This window comes from Euleptes europaea, chromosome 11 (assembly GCF_029931775.1).
Source record: "Euleptes europaea isolate rEulEur1 chromosome 11, rEulEur1.hap1, whole genome shotgun sequence".
NCBI lineage: Eukaryota > Metazoa > Chordata > Lepidosauria > Squamata > Sphaerodactylidae > Euleptes > Euleptes europaea.
This window is the reverse complement of record NC_079322.1, coordinates 8,073,289-8,101,079: the sequence shown is the minus strand read 5'-3', so window position 1 is coordinate 8,101,079 and position 27,791 is coordinate 8,073,289. Positions and strand designations below refer to the sequence as shown.

Genomic DNA, 27,791 nt, shown 5'->3' with positions numbered 1-27,791 from the left:
ATGGCGGCGGCCTTGAGGGGCTCTTGGCGGGCGCTTCGCTCGGTAAGTGTGGGACTCAGAAACCAAAACCTCGTGAGGTACGTGGGCCTCCTGCCGGTGGAGTTTCCGCCCCTCCGTCCTGGCAGGGGGGGATGGCCGCCCTCCGCGTCGGCGGGACTGGGCGGCAGGGCCAGGGGAAGGCGTGACAGAGGTGGGAGGAGCGGCGCTTCAGGGTCCGACGAGGCTTTGCAAAGGGAATCCGCCTCTCCGTTACATTTTTCATGCTTGGGGAGGCATACAGTGATTTCCCCTTCCTCACAACATCCCCGTGAGGTAGGTCAGGCTGAGACCATGTGGCCGGCCAAGGTCACTTAGCGAGCTTCATAGTTGAATGGGAACTTGAACCCACATCCCCCACCCCACCTCGACATTCCTACCGGTGTCTATCTCCTGCGTTTATTATCCCAACTTTCCCCCAAGGAGCTCAGGGAAATACATAATTCTCTCTTTTTAAAATTTTTTTATCCTCTCAAGCAATCCCATGAGGTAAGTTATGTGTGTATGTTAAAGTGCGATCAAGTCACCTCCGACTCCTGGCGATCCTACAAAACAGTCTGTTTTTAACAGCCTAGCTCATTTCTTACAGACCGGGGATCATGGTTTCCTTTATAGAGTCAATCTCATGTTGGGTCTTCCTCTTTTCCTGCTGCCTTCAACTTTTCCTGGCATGATTATCTTTTCTAGTGGCTCTTGTCTTCTCATAATGTGACTCAGTTTGGTCATGATAGCTTCTAGGGACAGTTCAGGCTTGATTTGATCTAGAACCCACTGATTTGTCTTTCTGGTGGTCCATGGTATCCATTAAACTGGGGGTGTCGAACTCATTTGTTACAAGTGCTGGATATGACATAAAGGTCACTAAGAATCATCGAATTATAAAGCTGGGGCCACCAGGGTCATCTAGTCCAACCCCCTGCACAATGCAGGAAATTCTGAACTACCTTCCCCCCACACCCCCAGGGACCCCTACTCCATGTGCAGAAGATGGCCAAGGTGCCCTCCCTCCCATGAGCTGTACCTAAGGTCACAGAATCAGCATTGCTGACAGATGGCCATCTAGCCTCTGCTTAAAAACCTCCAGGGAAGGAGAGCTTACCACCTCCCAAAGAAGCCTGTTCCACCGAGGAACTGCTCTAACTGTTAGAAAATTATTCCTATCGGTTGGGCTAGGTCATGTGTATCATAAAATTTAATGCTAGGTACCGGAGATACAAACTTTATAGAAGACACAGGCAAAGCCAATTAATGATTTTTTTACTTAAAATGCAAACATGCTTAAAACCATAACACTCTTACAGTGTTAAGATTGGGAGAGGGGAGTGGCTGTCCTGGCTGGCGAGCCTGCAGTGGGCTCACCAGTCCAGATTGGGACGGGGGGTGGGATGGCTGCCTTGGCTGGCTTGTGGGCCAGATAAGAGCTCTCAAGGGGCTGGACCTGGTCCCTGGGCCTTACATTTGACAACCCCTGCCATATGGTTTTCAAGGCAAGAGACGTTCAGAGGTGGTTTGCCATTGCCTGCCTCTGCATGGGCTGAGAGAGTTCCGAGAGAACTGTGACTGGCCCAAGGTCATCCATCTGGTTTCATGTGGAGGAGTGGGGAAACGAACCCGGGTCTCCAGATTAGAGTCCGCCACTCTGAACCACTATATCACACTGATATGTTACTGGCAGAAAATAGTAAAGGCTTGAAATGACTACTGGTGAAAGTTAAAGCAGAAAGTGCCAAAGCAGGCCTACAACTGAACATCAAGAAGATAAAAGTAGTGATTACTGGAAAATTTCTCAGCTTTAAGGTTCACAATGAGGAAACTGAAATTGGTCAAGGTTTTCTATTATTTGGCTCCATCATCAACCAAAAAAAGAGGCTGCAACCAAGAAATCAGAAGGAGCTAGGAAAGATTCTTATGTGTAAGGATGTGTCACTGGCAACCAAGATCAAATTAATTCGTCCCCATAGTATTCCCTATTACTATATATGGGTGTGACAATTGGACAATGAAGAAAGCTGACAGGAAGAAAGTAGATTCCTTTGAAAGGTGGTGTTGTAGGAGAGTTTAATCACTTTGGTCGCCTGAGTCAGCTGTGACTTGATGGCAAACAATAAAAATGCCTGACTGCATTTGCCAGATCACTGATGTATTTCCTACTCAGAGAAAGCATGTTACAGTGCCATGGTAATGGAGGTTGTCGTGCGCTCTATGTTCCTCTGGCATTATGTTAAGGCTCAGAAAGCATATAAATGCAGCTAGAATAAATACTGTGCCTTGTGCCTTAAAATGTAGCCCATTCTGTGTGGGGTAACAATTCTTTGCCACTCCTAGAGGCTGCTGCTTTCACCAGGCACATGACAAATTACATGGTTGTACTGTCAACTCCACAAAGGAGAAGAGGCTAAACAAAGAAGAGTCTGCGTGTGAAAGTTGCCACCTCTTATTTTAGATATCAGACATGAGCTTTTACATCTTCCAGTTCTGTGGCAGCCAAGGCAGCCTTCCCTACTTCTGTTTGTTCTTTCCCTAATGCTGTCATTGCGCACCATGCCCCCCATTGTAGAAACAGACCTGGAATGACCTCAAAGGTAATCTAGTCCAACCCTTTGCCCAATGCAGGAAATTCACAACTACCTCTCCCCCCCCCCCCAGTGACCCCTGCTCTATGCGCAGAGAAAGGCAAAAAGCCTCCATGATCCCTGGCCAATCTAGCCTGGAGGAAAATTGTTTCCTGACCTCAAAGTGGCAATCAGCATTACCCTGGGCATGTAAGAAAGGACCATGAGATCTAAACACTGACTCATCCCTTCCTGCCCTCCTGTGATCTGCCTTATTACGTGGCACATCTGGAATCTTGTTCACTATAGCGAGATGCTGGCTGAGGATGGATGATTTATTTATTTACTTTGTTTATACCCCACCCTTTTCCCCAATGGGGACCCAAGGTGGCTGACATAATTCTCCTCCCCTCCATTTTATCCTCACAACAACCCTGTGCTGTAGGTTAGGGGAGTGTGTGTGACTGGCCCAAGGTCATCCAGAGAGCTTCCATGGCAGAGCGGGGATTCAATCCTGGGTCTCCCCGATCCTGGTCTCCCACTCGAACCACTACACAACACTCGCTTTCGGGACCAGGAAGGGAGCAAATGGATGGGTCTGCAGCTGCCTTCTTGCATCAGGAGACTTCAGAGGATGTGTCTGTTGTTCTTTGCCTTGTTAGGTGTGTCAGAGAGGCAACTAAGGGGTGAATGGTGTGAAGCCGCTGATCTGACACAATTCTCAGTGCAGTCCTATGCCGAGTCACTCCAGTCTAAGCACATTGAAATGGCTTGGACTGGAGTAACTCTTTTTAGGATTGCACTGTTTCTGCCTGAGTCTGCTTTGAACTTCTTCCATCACCTGATGTCAAACTCTTCTGGGCCTCTTCTCCCCTTAAATCTCTTGTTCTTTGCTTATTGGCAACCAAGCACGCTGACAAGATGGCCTGTTTGTGACCGCCATGATCAGAGGAGCACGCCTAATGTATTGGGTGCTGTGGAACACAGGCAGGATGCTGCTGCTGCTGCAGTCGTCTTGTTTGGGGGCTTCCTAGAGGCACCTGGTTGGCCACTGTGTGAACAGACTGCTGGACTAGATGGGTCTTGGTCTGATCCAGCATTGCTTTTCTTATGTTCTTTTGACCTGCATCTTGGCTTTGTGGAGTGTGCCGTAGAAGGGGCTGTAGGGCTTGCCGAAGGTTTCCACGATAACCAAGAATCTTCTTTAGAAGGATGCCAGTTGGCAGTTGGCTGTGGAACTTTCTGGGGTTGGTTTTTGAGTTGAGCGGAAGCGTCTGTTGGTCGTACACTGAAGAAGGAACTCAATGAGAGTCATGTTAAATGGGAGGGGGACTGATACAGCTTCTCAGTGGTGCTCCCCACGCTGTAGGTAGGCCAGGATTGTTGCTGACTGCATCAGAAATACCGATGGAGAGCGTGGCATAAAAATATTTTAAATAATTAACTGTATCAGAAGTTGGAGGTGATCTTGCAGGATCCAGTACTAAGCAGTACTGAGACAGGCAATGGCAGACCACCTCCGAATGTCTCTTGCCTTGAAAATCCTATGGGGTTGCCATAAGTCAACTGCGATGTGACAGCACGCACACACACCCCTATGCTTGAGAGCCATCTAATCCAAGCTTGTAAATAACCACTTATCTAATTGCTTGTGGTGTGAAAGAGAATTGTTTCCAGGCTATCCTTTGGTCACGTTATGAGAAGACAAGAGTCACTGGAAAAGACAATAATGCTAGGAAAAGTTGAAGGCAGCAGGAAAAGAGGAAGACCTAACATGACATGGATTCCCCATCACGGAAGACAAGGCTCTCAATCTGTAAGACCTGAGCAAGGCTCTTAATGATGGGATGTTTTGGAGGACAGTGATTCATTGGGCCGCCATGAGTTGGAAGCGACTTGATGGCACTTAACACACACACACCCATTTCTGAACTTCCTGCGTGGTGTCTCTAGTGTTCTGTTTTGCTGAATAAAGGCAGGCTGGCTTGGGGTTTCCTTCAGTCCAACTCACTTTATCTGTAGACATGAGATGGGAGACTTTTTCTGTCAGATACCTACACTGACAAGGACATTTAGATTCCTTTGTTCATGCTTGCTGATTGTCCTGCCTCCTTTGTAGTCTCTGAGGAATGGAGCATTAAAGCTGCTACAAATATCTCTGAAGAATGAATTTCACAGGCAAACTTGAGCTGTGTGTAGCCCCACATCTGTCATAAACTAAGAAAATCTTATGCTATCCGGTGGCTCTGTGGGAGGGAAAAGGTCAGTCTGAACTTAACTAACTTACCCTGAAGATATAAGATGTTAATTCTAGCCAGTACGTAATGTTGGACATTTTAACAATTTAAAAAATCCATTAAAGGATTTAGAATAACTTGACTGATGGATAATTGTTTTCTTTTCTGTACTGTGGGTGAATCAAATTAAGCAGTAAAACAAAGTAAAGTTATGTTAACTTTATCTGAGCAAATAGACTGATACAGTAAAACATAATGGCAAACTTCTTGACATTAGACTTTGGATCAAAGAAATTGTATGTGGTGCAATATATTTTGTTATGACTCTTTTGGTTTAGGGCATAGGTCTGTATTCTCCAGAATAAACATTTAACGGTAGGCATATTAGTTTTACATGGGCAATGTGGTTGTGTTTTGAGCCACAAAGATCTCAATTTTTAGTTGAAATAAAAGTAAATATAACTGATGGTTGGCCTCGCCCTTTCCTTGTCAAGCTTTTCTTGACAACGGTGGGTGAAAGCTTTACCTGTTGAATGTCTGCCTGCCACGCAGCTCCAGAAGGTAATGTAGTCATGCTTGCCAAAAAAGCTGGTGAATTCCATAACAATCGAGAAGAATATGTACTTAATTCACATGTTTGTTTTTCCTCCAAAGGAACTGGTTGGCCACTGTGTGAGACAGGAAGCTGGATCAGATGGTTCACTGGTCTGATCCAGCAGGGCTCTTATGTTCTTAAGATTGCCTATAACCTTGAGTGAGTGTACTTTGAAGACAGTGTGTGTATTATATATGATAACATACGTACGGTACAGGCATCTTCTGAGGTCCTGCTTTGGGTTTTCTTGCCTTCTGAGTTAGGCAGGTGGCAACCCAAGGAAGGGCCTTCTCAGTTGTGGCACCAAAACTGTGGCACTCCCTCCCCTGGGGCATTTGTCTTCCCCCTTCCACCACTATCTTCCACCCATGGTGAATATTCATTTTTGTTCCAATAACCTCTTCTTTCTGTCCTATATTTTAAAATAGCGGTTTTTGTACATGTTTTATTTTTGGTTTTAACTGATTTTTTTGATGGGTTTTATAAAGTTCTGCTTTTAATTGTTAGTGGTCTTTGTGGCCCTGTTTGGGCTGAAATATAGGATACAGATTTTGAAAATACAACAATAAATATCTTGAAAGAAAACATTGTTTATTTCTCCTTTTTTTCCTTCTTTCTTCAGCAGGGCCCAGCAGCGTGCCAGGTATTTTCTCGTAACTTTCACTTCACAGTTTATGGAAAGAAAAGTGCATCTGCTAAAGTATCGGATTCAGTAAGTTTTGATTCACCTAGTTTCTCTGTCCTGTTGTGCTACATAAAAAACAAAAAATACTTCATTACATTTGCACCACTAAGAGAGTGTCAGTGATGGACACCAGATCCTGGGATGTCTCTTATAAACATGGCTTGTCTGGCTTTCTAGGTGTTTATGTATGAAACTGCTAGAGCAGGGCTCGACAAATTCCAGGTGCCAGATCGCCATGGTGCCTAGACATTTCATTGCGGCACATAGTATTCAGAACAAATACAAAACCCTGACGACTGAAATGAGACTGGCCTCTAAATATTTGGGCTGGGTCATATTTGTCTCATGCACAAAAACACCCAGGAAGCTGCCGTATACTGAATCAGGCCTTGATCAAGCCTCCACTTGCTGAGATTCAGCACTGTTGGGTGTCCTCCAGCTGGCTCTTGAATGGAGCATCATAAAACTCCCATGAACAGACACATGAAGTTGCCTCATAGTGAACCATCAAGGTCAGTATTGCCTACTCAGACTGGCAGCAGTTCTCCAGGGTCTCAGGAAAAGGCCTTTCACATCATCTACTGCCAGACCCTTAATGAGATGCTGGGGATTGAACCTGGGACCTTCTGCATGACAAGCAGATGCTCTATCACTGAGCCACAGCTGCTCCCCAAGGCCTATGTCAAAGTCTGCACTAGAGGTTTCATTTGCTGGGGCATTGTGGATGTTTATAAGAGTTCATCCTTATTTCTTTTTGTCTAGATTTCAACTCAGTATCCTGTTGTGGACCACGAATTTGATGCTGTTGTGGTGGGTGCAGGCGGTGCAGGGTTGCGTGCTGCGTTTGGTTTGTCTGAGGCCGGCTTTAACACAGCATGTGTTTCCAAGCTGTTCCCCACCAGGTCCCACACCGTTGCTGCACAGGTAAGAAACCTTTGCATTCCAGTTTGAGAGTCACACTTTGGGGAATGTAACAAGCCAAATGCCCTCAGGATTTGGATGATAGGCATTGGTTACAGAATACTGGTAAACTGCTAACTTGCAATCTGTGGGCCTGATTCTGGGTTTCTAGGCTTCAGTCATCCATTTTGCTGAGAGCCAATGTGGCGTAGGAGATGGAGTTGCAGACTAGGACCCTGGGTGACCTGCATTCAAATCCCCACTTTTGCATCCAAATCCCCACTTCTGCCCTACTCGCTGGGTGACCTTGGGTCCATCACAACTCTCAGCCTGGCCTACACCATAGGTTTGTTGTTATGAGAAAATGGAGGAGAGGAGAATGATGTTATGAAAGCTGCTTTGAGTCCCATCTGTAGGGAAAAAAGTGGGATGTGAATGAATGTATCATAAAAGCATGTTATCATTCTGAAGTCTGATTCTCCTGCAGGTAGTCGACCTGTGTCTAGGTTATAATTACACATAGTTCTTTTCATATAGAAAACTAAATGCTGGAGGAAAAGTCGTCTTCCTGACATGTGACTATAGTGATTTTTTCCCTCAATAAAGGAGTTTTCAGCCACGCTTGCTTGAGTAGCACAAGGTTTCCCCTTTTGTGAAAGCTAAACTTGTGAAAGCTAAACTAAAATAAAGCAACATGCTGAGGCTTTGCTGAAAGTATGGAAACGTCATTGCAAAAATGATGCATTGGAACAAAATTCATGAGGTTGCTAAGTTCTCTTGACTGTCTCATCCTTAACGCATTGATTTATTTTGAAGCACTTTACTTGATTCCATAGAATTTTGAAATCTGTGCTTAGGATTTCCATTAAAAAAGGGGGGGGGCTAGCTTTTCTTAACAGAGAGCAGCAAGAAAAGTGGCTGTCATCTGCAGTCAGGAACTTGCCATGTTGATGGAAGTAATCTACAAATGATATGAACAGTAGGCCATGTAAAACATTTCTCAGCAATAGCTGAATGTACCCATTTTCACATTAAAAGGAAGTAAGGGACAGAAGAGAGCCAGCGTGGTGTGGTGGTTAAAGTGTCAGACTAGGATCTGGGAAACCCAGGTTCGAATCCCTACTCGGGCCACGGAAACTTGCTTGGTGACCTTGGGCCAGTCACACATTCTCAGCCTCGGCCCTGGCAAATGTTTGGATGGGAGACCTCTAAGGAATCCCAGGGGCGTGACGTGGAGGCAGGCAATGGCAGACCGCCTCCCAATGTCTCTTGCCGTGAAAACGCTGCATACAAAAAATCACAGCAACTACGGCCAAAAGTTATAAAGACTAATACTCATATGCACTATAAGTGTGTATGTATTAAATTGGAAAATAAGAAAATCACCTGGTATAGCATCAATACATAAACAGAAATGTCTTCAAATACAGTATAACAATCAGGTGTCAAATACACAAGCTTGTATTCTAAACTCAGTAACTGCCACAATAAAATTCTTGTGAAAATAATAATGATTGATTCACTCTCAATAGTCCAAAATCCAGGTGAGCTGATGTAAGTCTCCAACCGAAGGGGACTGAAGAACGTAGAAGAGATGCTGAAGAATGAAGAGCAGACAGGTATCCGATAATAACCCTATTTTGCGTCTTCTTCCCAAGTACTGTGTTAAATTCTAACTCTACAGCAATGAACAAACAATGACATAATACAATATACACCTATGAAACTTGTAACCATAACATGAAACTCACCCAGGGATGTACATTCACACTTTCAGATTGTTATATTGTTTTTGAAGACATTTCTGCTTATGTGTTGATGCTATACCAGGTGATTTTCTTATTTTCCAATTTAATACATACACACTTATAATGCATATGAGTATTATTCTTTATAACTTTTGGCCGAAGTTGTGATTTTTTGTGTCTCTGTCAGGCCTGTGTCTCAGTTGATTTGTTTAGTTTCGTTTTCCCACTGACCAGATTCAAGGACTGTTATGCATAACTGAATCCGTTTGAAGCTGTGGGAACCTCAGCGCTGTTTGTATTTTGTAATCTCTTGCTTTTTTCTATGCTTTTATATTACCAAGTGCAAGCCAGCAAGCCTCATTGCTGTCACTTTTTCTTTATGCTCTGTTAACCTATTTTGACCAGTAAAAACCAGCTTCTTTGGACCTGACTGTCTCTGATGTGGTTTATGGTTCAGATTAGACCAGGGATGGGGAACCTCAGGCCCGGGGGCCGTATGTGGCCCCCGAGGACATTTTTTGTGGCCCTCGGAAGATCTGGGACCCCTCCGCAAAGGCACAGCACAAGGCGGCCCTCCCTGAGGGTGTTCCTGGGGCCATGGCTTGCAGGGGCGCAGCGGCACCCTATGGACCTCCTCTCACTGACTGACGGCTGTTGGTCAGCGAGAGGAGGGGGAGGGACGCTTTCCCCAAGGCTGTCCACTATAGCCGCAGTATGCAGGAATGCTGGGGCACACTGTAAGCCCCTGTTTCTGCCTGTCGGCTGTTGAGCAGCGAGAGGGGGGGGGGAAGAGGCCTGCGGCTCCCAGTGGCAGAGCATGCACGCAGGAGCCGATCGGGCTTCGGGGGGCCTTTTGTGGACTCTGGGGGGGCATGGAGCCTGGGGCCAGGTCGCGTGGGGCCAGCAGGTGTGTGTGTGTGGGGGAGGGGGGGGAAAGGCTTTTCTCTCTCCCTCTCTTTCTGTCTCTTTCTTTGTCAGTCTCCCTCCATCCTTTTATTTGTCCCCCTTTTTCCATTTCTTTCTCTCTCTCTCCCTTTTCCTCTTTCTCTGTTTTCCTTCCTTCCTCCCTTGCCGATCGACCGTGGGCTGTGCCCCCCTGGCACCTCATTTGCTCGGGCCCACCGCTGGCTGCCCTCCCGCCTGGGGGGGAGGACCAGGGGAGCGGGGGCACCCTCCGGGCCTTCTCTGTGTGGCCTCCCCTGGGGTTGCCATCCTCCAGGTGGTGGCCGGAGACCTGGCAACCCTAGCCTCTCCCCTCCACCGGGAGATCTACACCTGGTATGGCCCCCAAATGATGTTATAAATGTGCAAATGGCCCTTGGCAGGAAAAAGGTTCCCCACCCCTGGATTAGACCAAGGGCTCACAGTATCTTGTAGATTTGCAGCACAGGTTGTTTCTTTAATTACCTGTTGTATTATCATGGTGAAAATGCTACGGGCAAATGTCTGCTTTTAATTTCCAGGGAGGAATCAATGCTGCTCTGGGGAACATGGAAGAAGATAACTGGCGATGGCATTTCTATGATACTGTGAAAGGCTCGGACTGGCTGGGAGACCAAGATGCCATTCATTACATGACAGAGCAGGCCCCTGCGGCGGTTATTGAGGTATAAGTAGTAAGATGTTAAATGGGAGTTCTGGCAGTGGATGGTGGGGGGGGGTCCTTTCATGGCTATATCAGTTGTTAAAATAAATACACACCTCTGATTCTGCAAGCAGTTCCTGTGTGGTGTTGCTGCAGAGTAAAGTTAGGTAGGGTAGATTGAACAAACGCACATAAAACTGCCTTATATTGAATCAGACCCTTGGTCCATCAGGGTCAGTCTTGTCTGGTTAGACTGGCAGTCTGCTGCCTGATTCCCTTCTAACTGGAGATACCAAGGATCGAACCTGGGACTTTCTGCATGCTGAGCAGCCCCCCCCCCCCCGAAGTGTAAATTCATTCTGTAGGATTTTTTAGTAGATTATGGAAGTTGAAGAGCGAGTTGTAATTCCTGGGGTTATCTTTTGCTTCACAGCAGAGTTGTGCCCAAAGGAGAACTGCTGGTGGAACCAGGAGTGCTTGCGGTTTGGCTCTGACAGTGGCTTAGAAGACCCAAGTGGCACTCTTTCATTGGTTATGTGATGGTGTACGCCTTCCTGGTCTCTTCTGAGTAGCCCAGGGGTCCCCAACCTTTTGTGGGCACATTTGGAATTCTGACACAGCATGGTGGGCTCAGCAACAGAATGGCTGCCACAGGAGGTGGAGCAAGCCACAAAATGATTGCCCCAGCTGGTAACCAGTGCAGATCCTTGTGCTGTGGTGGCAGCTTCTGCCAAAGCAACATTTAACAAAAGCTGCACAGCCAATCAGAAACCTTGGCCCCACCCACTTCCTAAAAACACTTGGTAGGTGCCATGGTACCCTGGGCACCATGTTGGGGACCCCCAGCATAGCCTGTTTGAGCCAAGGCATGTTACATGGACCAGAAATGTGTGTAGTCTGTTCTTTTCTCTTTCTCCCTTTTCCTGTATACGGCAGGCTTCTTTTAGAAGTTGCCATGCTCTAAAGCCTAGGCGACACTTGTTTGCTGCTAGCTGTCCTTGTCCTGATGTTCACAGTTAAATGGTGAACGTGCTGTCTGCTTGGATTCCTCAGCTGGAGAACTATGGCATGCCCTTCAGCAGGACAGAAGAAGGAAAGATCTACCAGCGGGCCTTTGGGGGACAGAGCCTGAAGTTTGGGAAGGGGGGGCAAGCCCATCGATGCTGCTGTGTGGCGGACAGGACGGGCCACTCCCTGCTGCACACCCTCTATGGCCGGGTAAGAACCTATTGGGGAGGGGGGGAATCAGTCTCCTTGGGTTAAGAGCTAACAGGAATAGTTTCAGAATTGATCGCTGAGCTATTTTTGTGTCACATTATGCGAAACACAGGGGTCTCCTTTATTGGGGAAAATTAGCTGGAGACTAGATAGAGCTCTGCGAGAGGCTGGCGTGGGGGTCTTTGAGCCAATTCTGCCCCAGATGAGTGAACCAAATGGAGAGCAACCCAATAGCAATGAGGCTTTTATGAATGTTAAGGATTTCATTAAAAAGGTAATCAAATAGGGTAAAGACACACACACACACACACAATTCTCAACATATACAGAACTAAGAAAGTAAAGGTGTGAGATTCCCAAGTGGGCTGTAGTTACTTTCCTGCAGATGCGAGATCCAGAATGGAAGCTGCGAGAGGGGAAGGGGAAAAGGACTGCATGCCAGGTGTAGGGCTCACATCTTATGTAAATGGCAGCCAGCTACTGTGGCAAAATGGGGATATATTTATACCCAAGGAGGGGAGGAGGAGCAGGTATAGTCTCCCTGCAGTTGGCAACGCCTGGTGATGGCTGAGAATGACTGGTCATTGCCACTCAAACACAGGTTTGATTGCTTCTCAAGTACTGAAACATTAAAGGTAAAGGTCCCCTGTGCAAGCACCGGGTCATTCCTGACCCATGGGGTGACATCACATCCCAACGTTTTCTAGGCAGACTTTGTTTATGGGCTAGTTTGCCAGTGCCTTCCCCAGTCAACTTCCCTTTACCCCCAGCAAGCTGGGTACTCATTTTACCGACCTCAGAAAGATGGAAGGCTGAGTCAACCTCGAGACGGCTTCCTGAAACCAACTTCCGTTGGGATCGAACTCAGGTCGTGAGCAGAGTTTGGACTGCAGTACTGCAGCTTACCACTCTGCACCATGGGGCTCTTTTACTGAAACATTACAGAGAGAAAAAACGGAGCTAAGCAATACAGAGAATAATAGAGGTTTGATATCCGGTAAGTATTGATCCTCCAGGTGTATGTGGGTGAGGGAGGAAGAAGAAGATGGGATTAGCCCATTCCCAGGCTGTCCCAGAAATGAATTCATGGTGTGACGGGAGCGTTCATTATGCTGGCTTCGGTCCTTGGGATGATCTTGATAGAGCCACCACATTATTGATAGCTATGCAAAATGTAGCAATGTTCTTTCTGTTGTCTTACAAGGGCGTCCTCTTTCCATACACCAGGGGGTAGCGAGGCGAAGGGAGAAGTTTCTTTTTCCAGTGGTTTGAAACTTCATCCAAGATGGAGTTCAGGTCTCTCCCTGTCCTTGGTGTCCAGCACTGCGTGCCTTTGTAATTGTCCTGCACGCGTATCCTTGTGTGTCATTTGTCCAGTCCTGTGCAATAGTCTGTGTGTGCCAGGGGCTCTGGGTCCTGTCATAGGTTTCCAGCACGGGGGGCCTTCTGGATGGTGCTGCTCCAGTCCTGCGCGCTGGTTCATGGGTGCCAGGAATGCTGGATATGCAGGGGTATCGCCACAATGTGGTTACCCAGGAAAACACCCTGCTGGCTTGTCCATATCTTTCCTGTATGCTCAGGGAAAGTAGAGAGGGCTGTACAGAATATGTGTTTTCAGCGCAGAAGTTTTATTGGAGTGTACAAGATGCATATGGATCCCCTCCCCCCGTTTCAATTTGCCATTTTCAGTTTCCTCTATTTTAGTTACACACTTATAAACTGCTTTTTGCTGATAGTTAATGTTAAGAACATAAGAAAAGCCCTGCTGGATCAGACCAAGGTCCATCAAGTCCAGCAGTCTGTTCACACAGTGGCCAACCAGGTGCCTCTAGGAAGCCCCCAAACAAGACGACTGCAGCAGCACCATTCTGCCTGTGTTCCACAGCACCTAAGATAATAGGCATGCTCCTCTGATCCTGGAGAGAATAGGGATGCATCATGACTAGTATCCATTTTAACTAGTAGCCATGAATACTCTTTCCTCCATGAACATGTCCATTCCCCTCTTAAAGCCTTTCAAGTTGGCAGCCATCACATTTTGGGGCAGGAAGTTCCACAATTTAACTATGCGTTGTGTGGAAAAATACTTCCTTTTATCTGTTTTGAATCTCTCACCCTCCAGCTTCAGCAGATGACCCCGCATTCTACTATTATGGGAGAGGGAGAAAAACTTCTCCCTGTTCACTCTCACCAAACCATGCATAATTTTATAGACCTCTATCATGTCTCCCTTCAGCTGCCTTCTTTCCAAGCTAAACAGCTCTAAGCTTTTTAACCGCTCCTCATAGGGCAGTTGCTCTAGTCCCCTAATCATTTAACTGCTGTTTTCTGCACCTTCTCAAGCTCTGTAATATCCTTTTTTAGGTGTGGTGACCAGAACTGTACACAGTATTCCAAGTGTTGTCTCACCATAGATTTGTACAAGGGCAGTATGATAGCAACAGTTTTATTCTCAATTCCTTGTCTAATTACAGCCAGCATGGAATTTGCCTTATTTATAGCCAGCATGGAATTTGCCAGCACAGATCCCATCAGTGTATATGTGAAGTTGGGATTTTTCCCCAATGTGCATCACTTTACACTTGCTCACATTGAATCTCATTTGCCATTTTAATGCCCATTCTTCCAGTATGTAGAGATCCTTTTGGAGCTCTTCACAGTCCGATTTTGTTTTAACCACCCTAAATAATTTGGTGTCATCTGCAAACTTGGCTGCTTTGCTGTTCAACCCCAACTCCAGGTCATTGATGAACAGGTTGAAAAGCACCGGTCCCAACACAGATCCCTGAGGGACCCCACTGCTCACACCCCTCCATTGTGAGAACAGACCATTGATTAAGACTGACCAGAAGTTAATGTCACAGAGGGGCTTGCTTTGCCAAGTTTAGGTAGGGTCCTAAGGAATTCTGCCTTCAGTAAGGAAAATGTTATTTTTTATTGTTTTTCCAAGATTCCTTTCTGACTGGCCTCTTACTTTGCTGTTTGTCCCTGATGCTCACTCCCCCCATTCTTTGTGCCACATATACCTTTGTGGTACCCTGACACCCACCATCATCCATCTGGAGATTGTTTGACTTACAGCCACTATTCATCCTTGCTTTTCTGTCTCCTCTCTTGCTTTGTCTTTGCTTTATTCAGCTGTGGTTTCAGGCCTGGAGCCTTCAGCGATGCTGCTCTAGTTTCTTCAACGCAGGCTTACTGTCTGAGCATATGCCTTAAAACCGTGATTTATCTCTATGCTCCTGAAAGGTTTACATGTGGTTTTTGTTCCCCCTCTCTAGTCTCTTAGATACGACACCAGCTACTTCGTGGAATATTTTGCCTTGGATCTCCTTATGGAAAATGGAGCTTGTCACGGCGTCATTGCCCTTTGCATAGAAGATGGCACCATACATCGTTTGAGAGCAAAGAATACCATCATTGCCACTGGGTAACTAACAATTGTACTGAAGGAAAAGTACCCCCTCACCTTGTCCTTACACTGCCCTCAGACTTGAGAAGAGGAGCTGCTGATATTATTCACACTGTGCCTCCTTTTCTTTCTTGGGACAGATTAGGAGAGCAGAGTGCTCCTCCCCAGTCCTCTGCAGGGTTTTCCTTGGTGGTCAAATGATTCCCAACATGCTCATTGGGAAGTCTTGTTCCCCCTGCTTTATTATACCCTAAACCCCACACCATGCAAGCCTTCAGCCATTTTTATTTAGCTTCCTTTTCCTTCTCATTCATGTTCGAGGGCCAGACTTCCATGGCAAATACATAATTCCAACCTTCTCAGGAAATGATCGAGAGGGTGTGCAGAACCCCAGGCAATCCACCACAGAAAACGGCTCCCAACTTTTTTTGTTTTTCCTCCAGCTGAGCTCACTTCCTCCTTCAGGGCCCACGGGTTCTTTCCTGCAACTTCCACCTGCACCTTGTGTAAATATTTCAAAGGAAATACAGTGCTGGGGAGCCTTGTGTTTTCTTTGCAACATATAATTTGACAGCTGGGGGGTGGGGGGAGAAATCATATTCTCCAGCTTTCTTTTGCCTGAACTGCCTCGCCTTTGGCTCTTCTCTGAGAGCTGCACAGGGGGATTTTCCTCTTTGTATTCCATAATAGAAAATAAAATCTGTGTACTTCAGAAATTATATACTAGATGTTCATGTGTGTTGAGGATGGCTGTGTTATCAATGGCTTATGTTCCTCAGTGAAAAATTTCACAGCAAAGGAGTGGAATTTTTGGCAGTTATGCATTATAAAAGTATTCATTCCAGGCATGTATCCACTAGGTGAAGAACAGCTCTTCCAAACAGTGTTAAAAACTCTTTGGAAAGAGGCAGCGTGGTAGCACTGGAATAGGCGTACTTTTCGTCTTTCTTATTTAATGGGCTCTGATTTATACTAGAAATATTAGATGCCAGGGTTTATAACTATAAGAAGGTATTTGGCTAGGTGATCCGGTTACGTTCAAACAGGTGAGCTAGGTTTACTAAATTAAATTAAATTATTGTAAGCGGAGGGCTCATGGTGGGGGAATACCCTCCTCCCCTGCTGCTCGCCTGCCAGGCTCGCCACTCACTGGCCACCCTGCTCTCATACAGTGCCTCCCCCAACCACCTGGTTCACCCGGGGGGGGGGGTCAGCTCCTTTTTCTCCCATTCCTGGCCACCTGCAGAGGAGAGGCAGCGGGGGGCAGGAGGAGGGGGTGAGCAACTGCCGTGCTACTTCCTCAGCAGCAGGGGTGGGTGGGAGAGGCAGCTCCTTCTCCTCCTCCCCCTATCTGTGGGGAAGAGACAGCAGTGTTGTGGGGTTGGTGTCAGAGGCCTCGGTAGGAAGGGGCAGCAGCTCCCTCGCCTCCCCCGCCCGCAGAGGAAAGGCAGTGTCAGTAGGGCTGGGGTCACCGACAGGCTCTTCAGCAGCTCTGTTTGGATGGTTCTTCCCCCTCCCCACTCACAGTAGGATTATTTTGGTGGGGGATTTAACCCCTTCCTGAACATGGCCCCATTCTCTGGGTCTGTTGATCGATCTTGGGGGCAGGTTGAGCATTAGATATAGAATAGACAAAAGTCTGGTTTTTGGGAAATATTGTAAATTTTTAAAAAATTGTTGTAGATTGAGGAGGGGGAAATATTTATTTTGAGCCATCAAGGGATATCCTTGTGCGGAAGCAGCTTTCCGGATGCTTAGCCAGTGTGGCTGTATCTGGACATATAGCCCAGTCGGTATTACAATTTTATTTATTACATTTTATTTATTACATTACGATGCCTATCTGAGCCCCCGTTCAAATGGCTGGCTGCGTCTTTTTGATGGAGCTGCTTGCTACTGGAGGTGGGTCGGGGCAATCGTTTCACGTAAACTTAACGAGTAGGAAATGGATTGGGCAGCTCTTAATTGTGAACCATTTTCTAGAGGATACGGGCGCACGTACTTCAGCTGCACATCTGCCCATACCTGCACCGGAGATGGCACAGCGATCGTCACGCGGGCTGGCCTTCCCTGCCAGGACTTGGAGTTTGTGCAGTTCCATCCTACAGGTAAAAGTTCTCTGTTGGATCAAAAGTAATTAAGGCTGGCGAAAAGCAATAGCTCATTAAACTGGAACAAAGTAGGGCATGCTCTGTGCTTCTCAAAAGTGTAGTCCTTATGAAGGACCTGTAAGATAAGCCGGGTTATCCCCTTGAGAATTTTATAGGTTATTTAAATAAATATTGCATATCTGAGCCTGGCAATAGTAGTGGCTTACTTGCTGAATGGGGACTAAGCCAAGATTTCAAGTTCATACCCCTCCTTTGTGTTGGAGATAGCAATGTCTAGAGCGCAAAGGAATTTGAGAGAAGATGATCCAGCAGGTGGCGAACAAGTAGTCAGCTAGATAGGGCTGTAAGGCCAGAGACCTTCACTCTTTCCTCACCTCTTGTCTGTCTTTAGACCACTATTCTTAGGCCTAACTGCCTGCTTGTTCTCGGAACTCTCTCTCCCTCGTCAGTTAGGCAGCTAGAGGCTCTCTGATTCTCTGCTTTCTATTCTAAATGTATTTCCACAATAAAGAGTAACTTTTTGTTTAATCAGTGAATCTGGTGTTTGTGTTCTTAGCAGACTCTGCCAACACTTTTTAGCTCACTTAGTCTCTATGCTGAACCACCTATTGAAATGCAGGGGAGTCATCCTTGTTCTGTGCTACTGAAGAACATGACTTCTCAATGATTTATAACACAACTTACTGTTTTGCAGGCATCTATGGGGCTGGCTGCCTTATTACGGAAGGCTGTCGTGGCGAAGGAGGCATTCTTATTAACAGTGAAGGCGAAAGGTTCATGGAGAGATATGCGCCAGTTGCCAAGGATCTAGCCTCAAGGGATGTGGTATCTCGTTCTATGACCATTGAGATGCGTGAAGGAAGGCAAGTCCCAGTGTTCTATACTTGCAGCATTTCTCACTGTGGTTTGGAGTTAGGATGGCCATGCGTAGACTCTTGCCACTTGACTGAATGTACAGATTCCTGTGCATGAGTTCCATGGATTGTGTGGGGAGTAATGTACTCATAAAAGTGTGTACATAGCCCTGACCTGGGTGGCCCAGGCTAGCCCAGTCTCGTCAGATCTTGGAAGCTAAGCAGGGTTGGCCTTGGTTGGTGCTTGGATGGGAGACCACCAAGGCAGTTCATGGTCTCTATGCTGAGGCAGGCAACGGCAAGCCACCTCTGTTCTTCCCTTGCCTTAAAAACCCTACAAGGTTGCCCTAAGTCAGCTGCGACTTGATGGTACTTTGTGACAAGGACTGACAGATGGTCAATTCCAGTTGCTATGACAGCTGTATTTTTGGCCTCCCAGGTGTTAAATGATGATGTGCAACTTGAAATGTTTGATAAAACTGACAGCGGCTTAAGTCTAAATTTCGGCACATATTTCTTTTCCTCACAGAGGATGTGGGCCTGAGAAAGACCACGTGTACCTGCAGCTGCACCACCTGCCCCCTCAGCAGCTGGCCATGCGCCTTCCAGGGATCTCGGAAACAGCTATGATATTTGCCGGCGTGGATGTCACCAAGGAGCCCATTCCTGTTCTGCCCACTGTGCATTACAATATGGGGGGGATCCCTACGAACTACAAAGGACAGGTAGCTTTTTCAAAAAAATTATATTATTTATTATGGGAGGTATTTTGAACTGCAAGTTGTGGAGGTCTTTTTCCCCTGCAAGCTGTTCGTTGCAGCCATGGAAATAAAAAGTATTTTTTGGGGGGACGACGACAATCCCACCCCCTTGTAGTACAGTATCCCACCCTTGTGCCACTTTACCGCTCTTCTCTCCACCTCTTAAAGTGAGTGTCAGTCTCCTACTCCTCCACATGAAGCCTGCTGGGTGACCTTGGGCTAGTCACAGTTCTCTTAGAGCTCTCTCAGCCTCTCAGCCTCACCCACCTCACAAGGTGTCTGTTGAGGGGAGAGGAAGGAAAGGAGATTGTAAGCCGCTTTGATTCTCCTTAAAAGGCAGAGAAAATCGGCATATAAAAGCCAACTCTTTCTTCTACTACTAGTTGCTCTCAGTTGCTATAAGAAATAGACGGTGCCACACTTACTTTTATTAATTTGTTGACGGCAGGTGATCACACATGTCAATGGCCAAGATCAGGTAGTGCCCGGCTTGTATGCTTGTGGTGAAGCAGCGTCCGCGTCTGTCCACGGGGCCAACCGCTTGGGGGCAAACTCTCTCTTGGACTTGGTGGTCTTTGGCCGTGCGTGTGCTCTGAGCATTGCTGAATCCTGCAAACCAGGTAAGCCTCCTTGTTACTCAGATTGTCTCCCAAGTATAATGGGCTGGATCCTACAATTCCCTTCTGCTTTCTTTGATGGAGCAAGGCTTCCTCCAACAGAGAGACATGTTTTTCTGATGGAGATGAATTTGGCCCGCCACTGGATCTAGCTTGGCAGGAGGGAGTCATATGATCCGGCTCAACATGTTCGCACTGTAGTTCTGCAGAAGTGGAACTATGGATTATTTGTAATTCCCTGATTATCTAGACTAGGGGTCCCCAACATGGTGCCTTGGGCGCTGTGGTGACTCTCAACACCTTTCCTGGTGCCTGGCAAGTGTTTTTAGAAAGCAGGTGGGGCTTTTGCCCAGCAGGGTTTCTGACTGGCCATTGGAATTTTGATGGCTGTGCAGATTTTTTAAAAAGGTTTATTTGGCAGCAGCTGCCACCAAAGCACAAGGATCTTCATGGTGTGACTGAAGGTAAGCTGTGGCAGTAATTTTGTGGCTGTGCCCACCACTCTGTGTCAGAATTCCAAATGTGCCTGCAAGCTGAAAAGGGTTGGGGACCCCTGATCTAGACCCAAAAGTTATTGAAAATGGAATGTTGTTGAGGGGGCTACAATTCAAAGGTGGAGAAGTGGCATGTGGGGGGAAGGGCCGCTGCTGGTGTTCTGACTTCATTCAGAACCAACTTGATAATGCAAACAGTGTTTAACAAATATTCAGATGTAAGAACAGCGCAGCACTATCACCGTCTGAACCGGTAACAGCTGCACAGATTGGCTGTCTTGTCCCTGTACAATGAAAGTATAATGTAATATTTTCATGGTGGCCAATACTTCATCTGCTAGGAACTAGCAAAGATCAATATTGACCGATACCTGCCCAATTTGGAAGCAAGAATCAAAATCCAAAATCAAGGGATTAACGTTTCTTGTCAGCAACTTGATCATTGGGACCTTGCCTTGCCCTTTAGTCAGAGCCGTTCCAGCCTCTTCTGGTTCTACTAAGAGGCTTTCTGGTTTCCTATGAGGGAGCTCTTTCCCCCTTTCTCCTGTCATAAGGAGCTAGACAGGCTCTGGCAGCTTTGTGGGGGAAGGGAATGGAGTTGCTAATCAGTAAGTAGTGCTACCTTTTTCTTGCTTGGTCCCCTAAAATGATGCTGCCGTGTTTGCAGATCTGAAATTGGTACCTGATGCCTGTATGTTTACTCTGATTAGGAGAGCCAGTTCCGTCAATTAAACCAAATGCAGGGGAAGAATCTGTTGCAAACTTGGACAAATTGCGCTATGCCAAAGGAAACATAAGGACATCTGAACTGCGACTTAATATGCAGAAGGTGAGAAGTTTGACTGGGGGCTGGGCTGTTAAGATAGCATGACGTGAACGGGGGCCTGTTGAAGTCTAATGAAGAAGTTTGAAATGTAGGTTTCTGAGTTCAGGAAGAAAAAACAAGGTTTCTTGTGAAGACTTCATTCCAGTTGTCTCTCAATATAGCATTGAGGACCCTACCGCAGTCTAAAAATTGACACAGGACCCCGTGATATAATTTGGTGGTAATGGCCAGTGTGACAAAATGAATGCATTAGTTAAACCACAAACACTAAAAGTTAAAAAGGAATAAGAAAAATTCAGGTGACAGTGGAGGAGGCTGGAACTGAAAGAGGATTGGGCACAGCCTGGCTTCCTGTGATTGGTCAGATTGCAAAGCTGTGCCCCTGATTGGTGGAAGTGCGACAAATCTAAGGCTGGGGAGAGTTAGTTGGGCAAATGAGAGAGCAGAAGAGAAGACAGAGGAGGAAGTCCTGTTGAGAAAAGAAGTCCTAGAAAGGCTTGGTTATCAAAGCAGCCCAAGGGAATTGCATGTGGTGGATACCAGTGGGACAGAACAGACTGTTAGTGTTGGGTTTTTCCCTAATATTTTCTTTTCTTAGTATGCATTCAGTGGAAATCCCTCTTTATTATATTACCATGCTAATTAATATCTCCCAAAGTATACTTAGGGAGTGAGATAGGGTTGCCAGCTCTGCATTGCGAATACCTGGAGATTTGGGTGATGGAGTCTAAGGAGGGTGGGGTTTGAGGAAGGGATGAATTTCAGCAAGGTATAATGCCATAGAGTCTTCCTTCCAAAGATGCCATTTTCTCCAGGGGAACTGTTCTCTGTCACCTGGAGATCAGTTGTAATCCCAGGAGATCTTCAGCCACCACTTGGAGGTAGGCAGCCCTAGGATGAGATAAAGGAACAGAAACCTCAAGTGGTGATGCAGTTGCTGGAATGTAGGGTTTGAGTATGGTTTAAACCCAGGCCCCGTTCAGCTGTTTGTGAGGCTGCTTTCCCTGTCACTCAGCCGAGCCTACCTCACAGGATGGCTGTAACGGACATAGACTGTGGAATGGATATGATTGCGTAATTGAGGACTGATGGGAACAGATAACATTGATATTCAATCATGTCTTGATAAAACTGATTGTACAAATTTACTAGCTCCAGGAGGTTACACGGCAGGTGCTCTGAAAACCTTCACTCAGTGTATCTTCTCTCAACACGGGTGTCTTTTACAGACAATGCAAAGCCATGCTGCTGTGTTCCGTACAGGCTCTGTCCTCCAGGAGGGCTGTGAGAAACTGAGCAGCATCTATAAGGATTTGGATGACTTGAAGACATTTGACAGAGGTAAACTGACTCTAGCATGGTATTTTTGGCAGAATGGGGGCTGCCTTAATGTTTTCCTAAATGTTTAGCCTGAAGAGGAGAAGACTGAGAGGGGATATGATAACCATGTTCAAGTATTTGAAGGGCTGTCATATAGAGGAGGGTGCCGAGTTGTTTTCTGTTGCTCAAGAAGGTCGAACCAGAACCAACGGGTTGAAATTAAATCAAAAGAGTTTCCGTCTAGACATTAGGAAGAATTTTCTAACAGTTAGAGCGGTTCCTCACTGGAACAGGCTTCCTCAGGAGGTGGTAAGCTCTCCTTCCCTGGAGGTTTTTAAGAAGAGGTTAGATGGCCATCTGTCAGCAATGCTGATTCTGTGACCTTAGGCAGATGATGAGAGGGAGGGCATCTTGGCCATCTTCTGGTCACTAGGGGTGTGGAGGGGGGAGGTAGTTGTGAATTTCCTGCATTTGTGCAGGGGGTTGGACTTGATGGCCCTGGTGGTCCCTTCCAACTCTATGATTCTATGTCCTGAAATCTTGGAAAGAAATTTGTTTGTGGGGGTGGAATACATAAAACAGGGGTTCTTAACCAGGGATTTCAGGGAGTTCAGGTGAACTTGGATGGGGGGAAAATTACATATTTTCATTAACCTCTAACTGAAATTTAGGATAACTGTATTTCAATATAATTGGTTTCCTTTGTAATCCTACATGTTTTACTTTATACATTTAAAAACATTATTCTGAGAAGGGGTCCATAGGCTGCCACAGGGGTCCGTGGCACAAAACAAGTTAAGAATCCCTGACATAAAATAAGATGCAGCTGTATGTTGCTGTTTAGTCAAAGATATATCAACCTAGCCACAACAATTCAGCTAAAAAACAAGTGATGATCGATTTGCAGAGAAATGTATCAAAGGTAACAAAACAAGTGTAGTAGAGGGCATTTGTAAATATCAGTTTGGCCGATACCAAAAGGAGGCCATGAGAGTAGCAGTTGCCAATATTTCTACCTTGGGAGAATAAAGAGTATGTTTGAAGCAAACTTGCCCTGTTCTATTTTTTTAAATATAATTCTGGTTTCATAATTATTGAAAGAAGTCTAAGCAGGGTACTTATAGCCACATTCCCTGACTACTGAAAATCATAGCAATCCCTTTGGGCTTTTGGAATTTCAGTAGGCGTTATCAACATGCCTGTCTTTGTAAACATAAGGTCTAGAAATGTGTTTTAAAAAGATTCTTAGAAACTTTGTATTTTTCTTGCAATTCCACATTCTGTGCTATTTCTGCCTGTGAACACATTACCCTTTTGGAGTCCCTTCTGTAATCTGGTGGACCAGCCGGACAAATTAATGCAGCGATTCCATCTGATTTGATAGGACCTGTGGTGCAGCGGAATTGGTGGCTACTTCATTCTTTATATACTGCTTGATCTCTTTCCCCCTTTCATGGGGAAGGGGGTGGGGGAGATCCGTCCTTCTTATCATCGCTGTTTCAAAACAGCGGACACATTCCTCTAGATACAGCACAAATTTAAAGTGAAAAAACATTGGTACTGTTGATGAGTGATGCTGGACTTCATACCAGCGTGTGATAGTTATAGTTTGATATGACAAACTTGCACTGTGTGGCATACAACACAGTGCTTCTGTTTTTCCCCATGTGCCACTACCGTTGGAAGTGTGATCTGAACAGCTAATCTGCCAGAGCATCACTCCCCCTAAAAGGTCTAAAGCGCTTTCCACATCTTTTATTGCAACATAGGGATGGTCTGGAATACTGACTTGGTAGAGACCTTGGAACTTCAAAACCTGATGCTGTGTGCATTGCAAACTATTTATAGTGCCGAAGCACGGAAGGAGTCACGTGGTGCCCACGCCAGGGAGGACTACAAGGTAGGCATGCGTCACTTTAGCAGCTGCCTTCTGTCAAGCCACTGTGGTCTCTGAAAGACCGAAGACGGGTGTCGTCTTGGTTGTGTTGTTTTTTTTAGTTCAGTCTGAGGAGAAAGCTACCTGTGCCTTCCTTCTTCCTGTTGGGCGACCCTTTGAATCCTTCCCAGAATTCATATCTCCCCTAAAGGCTTCCCTCAGTTGCAGTTTTGGTCAGTAGGCAAATTCTCTCCTGAAAAAAACAAAAAACAAAATCATAACTGACGTCAGAATAAAACTGCTGTCTTTGGGTGGAGGTATGAAAATAGTACGTTCCGTGTTAGGATACGCCCACACCGGTTGTTTGCTCACAGGCACAACATTAATATGAGGAGCTCCTGTAAGCTGCACCTCATTCCTTATTCTGTCCCTGATCAGTACTTTGTTTCTGGCTTCCTCACCTGTAATGGGAGAGTCTGCATGGGGTAGTGGTCAGAGTGTCGGCCTAGATTTGAATTCTCACTTGGCCATGGAAGCTTGCTGGGTGACCTTGAGCCAGTCACACACTCTCAGCCTAGCCTACTTCACAGGGCTGTTGTGAGGATTAAATGGAGGAGAGAAGAACGATGTAAGCCACTTTGGGTCCCCGTTGGGGAGAAAGGTTGGGTATAAATGAGGTAAATAAATAAACAAATTGTAACATGTAATAAATAAACAAATTGTAAGTATCGGAAACCATTTTTGTCTGAAAAATGAGATCAGAATACAATCAGCATCACCAACCTGGGGTGGCCCTTGCTGACATTTTGGCACATATATCTCCATCCTGGCTGCTGTTTCTTTTAGCTGTTGGGCCTTTGTGTTTTCCTTTTAAGCAGTGTGGTGGGTGCCTCTTGGGGAGAGACAGAGTTGCATGAAGATGAAGCATTCAATCGCAAAGAAAGCTCTCCTCCTCCCAGCAGCCCGGGTGGGTCAGCTGGTTTTGGACAGAGGAGCTACATGGGATTGGTGGATGGGACTGGATCCTCCGTGCCCCCATCAGGGATAGCAGATTGAAGCTAGAGCAGCATTAGGCGACCCTGTCCTGATGCTCTCTTGGTGAACCCCATCAAGGTCCAGTCTTGTCTACTCAGACTGGCAGTGGCTTTCCAGGGTCTCAGTCTGAGGACTTTCCCATCACCTACAGCCTGGTGCTTTTTAAATGGAGATGGTGGGGATTGAACCTGGGACCTTCTGCATGCTGAGCAGATGCTCTACCTTTGAGCCATGGCCCCTCCCGTAAATGTGAACACACATGAACCTGCCTTATACTGAATCAGACCATCACTCCATCAAGTCTGTCTACTCAGACTGGCAGTAGCTCTTTCCAGGGTCTCAGGCAAAGGCCCTTCCCATCACCTATTTCCTGGTGCCTTTTAAATGGAGATGCCGAGGACTGAACCTAGAACCTTCTGCATGCAAAGCAGAGGCTCTTCCACTGTGCCAGAGCACTTCACCCACATGATTCTTCTTCATTTTATCTTCAGAATAACACTCTGCAAGTTTAGGCTGAGTGTGGCTACCCCCTGGTCACCCAGTGAGCTTCATGGCAGAGTAGGGATTTGATGACGGGTCTCCCAGACACTCTCATTTACACTGTGTTTCTCTGACTTTAGGAGGGGGGGGGTCAAAGATGTCCTTTCCCCCACCTTCTAATGCCAGTGTTAAAGTACTCCAATCCACAGATCCTCACATCCAGATGCAGCATTAGATGCAACCAGATACAAGAATTTCCGCACATTAACCCATGAAATAAATTACTGGTGTTGGGGTTTGGAGGGGGGTAGATGGCAATTTGGGAGAGAGACTTGAGTTTAAAATGTTTTGAGAACCTGTTTTAAAAAGCTTTATTTGCACATCTCTACCCATATCAAATACCTGCCCATTCACCACAGATACCTTGTAAGGGGAAGGAAGCGGCTGAGGAGCTCAGCCCTCGTTCTTTCTGTTTCACGGCACCATCTCTCTCTTTCTCTCTTGGTTGGGATAGCTTATCAAAAGGATAAGATGGGTGAATATTGAATATCTTTTTTTTGTTAAAAGCCTACAATCCAGAGGGGAGAACACCATTGAGATTTAGGAATATGCTGCTTTTAGATGGCTGCATCTAATTGTGATTAAAGGATTGACTCCATATTTCAAGAAACATACATTGTGTCCATTAGTCCGGTTCTGGGTTTTTCAAACTCCCAAGTAAAACTAGTTTTCCAGAGTATTTAAAAACACTGAAGGTTGTTTTGAATCGTGGGTAACTTTGTCTTCTTCAGAGGCACCTCAAGCTATTTTCTAATACTTGGGTTGCATTGCTTAGGTTAGGATAGATGAATACGACTATTCCAAACCACTCCAAGGACAACAGAAGAAACCATTCGAACAGCACTGGCGAAAGCACACCCTCTCATATGTAGACATCGGGACTGGACAGGTATGTCAGTCCCTCTGGGACAGAGAAGTTGGGCTAGGAGTTTTACCCATGCTGCACACTGGCTCCTAGGAGTGCTTGTGAAGTTAACTACAGAAAGAGAGAATTGACAGGCTGACAAAATTAAAACAAAAGTCATACTATTCGTTACTAGATTTTTGGTAATGATCTGAACTGTGACTGCTTGGCGTACTCCCATCTCCCCCCCCCCCCGTTTTTAGGCTAGAATCCTTGCTAGCTCTGCACAGCAAAGATAATTGGCCCCACCTCCCTTCTCCAATGGTTCTTGAAAATGATGAACCCAGCTTCCTATAGTTTGGATCCACTGAAGCATTTCTGCAAATGAAAGGGTTTCCACCTGTGGAGTGTGATTGTTGCCTCCCCAAAATACTCTTTGAAATATTCAGGCATTTGAGGCTGCAGCAGAATAGGGAAACCTGCACAGCTGTGCTGTACAGGATGATATCTTTTTGTTCGCAGAACTGCTCCAGTGGATCCAAGCCTCTCTCTGTCTTTTGAATTTTGAGCTAAACCTTGAAGCAGTAATTAAAACTTTTAAAGCCTGAACCTCATTGTTTCCTCATTCGCTGTAGTCAGCAACACGATCAAGGAGACAGTCAGCACAGGGAAAGCAGTGGTGGATTTTTAATAGTGTTATGTCTACCCTTTTTGGATGGTGTGAGATGAAAGAGCAAAGGTTTTGAAGAGGCTTTGGCAGAATTAAAAACAACAACCCTGCTTGGCTTCTGAAGTGCTTTCTACACTTTAACACAGGGATGGTGTCCTCTTTTTCTTTTCTTCAAAGGTTACTTTGGAATACAGACCTGTCATTGACAGCACTCTAAACGAAGAAGACTGTGCCACAGTTCCACCTGCTATTCGTTCCTATTAGTGATTTAATTCACCTTTTGTTACCTGAAAGCTGCTTGGTATGGATGAACATCCTACTAGACAACTGTCATGCACAATAGTGGTTGAAACTATGTCAACTCCAAGAGTCTGCTCCATAGCACAGAATACAGGAAACTTTTTGCTGGCCGTCACTTCATGTGTGATAAAACCTAGCAATATTCAGTTCATGCTTCAATAAATATCTAGCAGGATGTATGCATGCTAGTCAGTTTCTGGCTTTCTTTGATTATCTCAAGCTCTGCATGTAAGGTATTGTCTTGATTCTGACTGCTTTTCGTATTAATTCACTTACACATTTAAAAATGGTTGAAAATTAGTCTCTCTGTTGAAATGAAACAACATTTTAGGGCACCTTCCAGTAGAATTAAATGTGCTTCAGCACAAAACCACTGGATCGTGGCCTTATTTTTATATCTCTGCTTTCTATATTGTAAAACTTCAGAATTCATGCTAAAATTGCCACAAGTTAAACAGCATATAAAGTACCATAGCAAATATGTTAACAGCTTGGTAAGTCTTCTGTGTAACCCACTAAATATTTCTTTCTCCATTTTCAAAGTAACACAATATATGGTTGAAACTATGGGAGTT

At 45.8% G+C, this 27,791-nt stretch overlaps 1 protein-coding gene across 1 annotated transcript; it reads left to right on the top strand.

Annotated features, from left to right (window-relative positions):
* On the top strand, positions 1 to 27,238 carry SDHA (succinate dehydrogenase complex flavoprotein subunit A). Its single transcript, XM_056857858.1, has 15 exons — positions 1 to 42; positions 6,043 to 6,132; positions 6,868 to 7,029; positions 10,217 to 10,360; positions 11,392 to 11,556; positions 14,838 to 14,986; positions 16,952 to 17,076; positions 17,774 to 17,942; positions 18,463 to 18,658; positions 19,143 to 19,314; positions 20,516 to 20,634; positions 21,861 to 21,972; positions 23,721 to 23,851; positions 26,178 to 26,291; positions 27,094 to 27,238. Exons 1-15 carry the CDS (start codon positions 1 to 3, stop codon positions 27,178 to 27,180), a joined length of 1,977 nt encoding a protein of 658 aa, XP_056713836.1. The 3' UTR covers positions 27,181 to 27,238.
* Positions 27,239 to 27,791: the final 553 nt, after the last annotated feature.

Bases quoted from the DNA above. Each gene is read 5' to 3' on its own strand.
- SDHA (XM_056857858.1), top strand. From the start codon at position 1: ATGGCGGCGGCCTTGAGGGGCTCTTGGCGGGCGCTTCGCTCG. The intron at 6,133-6,867 runs GTAAGTTTTGAT...CTTTTTGTCTAG, and splicing joins CTGCTAAAGTATCGGATTCA to ATTTCAACTCAGTATCCTGT. The intron at 14,987-16,951 runs GTAACTAACAAT...ACCATTTTCTAG, and splicing joins AATACCATCATTGCCACTGG to AGGATACGGGCGCACGTACT.